This window comes from Aplysia californica, unplaced genomic scaffold (assembly GCF_000002075.1).
Source record: "Aplysia californica isolate F4 #8 unplaced genomic scaffold, AplCal3.0 scaffold00165, whole genome shotgun sequence".
Classification (NCBI taxonomy): domain Eukaryota; kingdom Metazoa; phylum Mollusca; class Gastropoda; order Aplysiida; family Aplysiidae; genus Aplysia; species Aplysia californica.
In genome coordinates, this window is record NW_004797435.1 from 282,360 (window position 1) to 284,372 (window position 2,013).

General features: G+C 47.3%; 1 protein-coding gene across 1 annotated transcript in view; it reads left to right on the forward strand.

The window, feature by feature from the left end:
- The first annotated feature begins 57 nt into the window (after positions 1–57).
- Positions 58–2,013, forward strand: part of LOC106011703 (synaptotagmin-17) — a 5,514-nt gene continuing 3,558 nt past the window's right edge. Inside the window, exons 1-2 of the mRNA XM_013082233.2 lie at positions 58–242; positions 1,770–1,956. Of these exons, the coding sequence (XP_012937687.1) occupies positions 121–242; positions 1,770–1,956 (309 nt within the window). The 5' untranslated portion in view covers positions 58–120. The remainder of the gene's footprint in view (positions 243–1,769; positions 1,957–2,013) is intronic.

A 2,013-nucleotide genomic window follows, 5' to 3' on the forward strand; every position in this document is an offset into this window, starting at 1 on the left:
CGGGTCAACGGAGAAGGCATGGACTTAGACGTCACAAACAGTATATGACCTAATTGTGTTGCAAGTGCCGTAAAACTCTTACTAAAACTTTAAAAAACTAAACCCATCCCCAGAGAGCGCATGGACTCGGACAACTCCCGCACCGACTCGGTGTCCTCCGCCAGTGGCATCAGCACAGACAGCCGGAGACACGTGACCCCCGTCATAGACATGAAGCCCATCGAGTTCTGGACCGCCAACAGGTTAGTACAGAATTCAACAAAAGTTAAGGACCGCCTTGACAGACAGTCATAATATTTATTTTTTAATCCCCCCCAAAAAGACAGCAAAGAATGTTTCAAAACGTTTGCTCTAAAAGTGTTAATGGGTTACCAACGCGTACTGCAAAGCCTCCCAAAGGACCAAAACCACCACGTGCAGCACGGAAATCCTCGGGGAATTTTAGCCGAATTTGCAGTTTTTTGTATCGACTTGTGTGCGACACCACGGATATTCCTCAGTTAAAATTTCTAGTGCACGTCATAAACTGATGTATGGTCTCGAACTTTGGTGGCAATATAAACCGCCGTTTGCGCAAAATCCATAATCGAAGCAACATACCACCAAGACGAAAGCTGAGAGACTTTGATTGTGTCAGAGCTATGGCATGGCCGCAGGATGGAGTTGGGGCCCGAGAAGTTGTCATAAGGCTTGTACTTGCAGTGTCACACTCTGTCATTGTTCGCCTGAGGCAGCGCCACCAAGCCACTGGATCAGTCCAAGAACGCCCACGTGCAGGTCGACCCAAGAAAAAGACCACACAGAGTGTTTGCAAGTGGTCCTTAACTTATGTTGAAGTCTGTGGTAGTAGAGATCAAATTAATCTTTTGATTCATTCAAATGTAAGCTCTGCTGAAGTCGTTTCTGTTTTTAAACTAATAAGACGAATATTTGGAGTGATTTTCTTTTAGTCAGAACACAACGGGGTTGTGTTTTTTTTTTACTGTTGTACGTTGTACTGTATTGTAAAGCGCTCAGAGCCTGTGTACACATACCTCAGTGTCCCATTCCATTGTTTCCATTGTTTCAGGAAACAACATCATTGCATTCCGGACTCGTCCATTGACGCTCCGTTGTTCTCTCCAAAATGTCACTGAGGGTGTTTCTACTAATTGTGCCAGTGGATGTCTGGTTGAACGTTCTTCTGTTCTTTCCTGCAAGGGTGCCCCCAGATTTTCTGCTTCCTTTCTGTACTCCCCAAACCACCATCCTCTCTATAGCAGTACTGGCCTCTGCCTTCTTATCTCCGTCTTCAATCAGGCGACGAGAGAGAGAGACATTTCAGGATCTCGACCTTGTTTGGTTGAACCGTCTTGTCTTCTTCTTCTTCTTTTTCTATCCCGTGGTTGGGGCAACCGTGGGGGCACCACTACATCTGAAAACCAGCTCTCGCCATTTCTCTTCGTCCTCTGCTTTCCTCAGACTGTCACCCATCGTCTTTCCTGTTCACTCTGTAATGTTGTCCTCACATCCCCTCCTCTGACTTCCTCTCTTTCTCTTTCCTTGTACGTTTCCTTGTAGGATTGTTTTTGGCCCGACCTGTGGATCTTGTGACATGCGCATACCAGTTTAATTTTCGTCCCTTCTCTGTGGTCAGTAGATCTTCATGTTGCCCAACTGCGTTAGTGATTCTGTTCCTTACCTCAGCATTTGAAATGTGGTCTTTGTATGAGATGTCAAGGAGTCTGCCGTCCACCTCAGTCTTAAAACCGTCTACCTCCTCACCACAGGGAAAGCGTACAGCCCCGCTCCAAACGCCGGCTCCCCAGCGAGAGTGAGATAAGTCTGGAGAACTTCCAGAAAGATCTGTACGAGGTGGAGCAGGAGGAAGAGCCTTGTCTGACAGACGAGGAGAAGCTGGCGCAGTTCCAGTTGGGACAGCTACACTTTGGGCTTAGCTACGACCTCACTTCTAAGGTGAGTGAGAGAGGGAGAGGGAGAGGGAGAGAGAGAGAGAGAGAGAGAGAGAGGGAG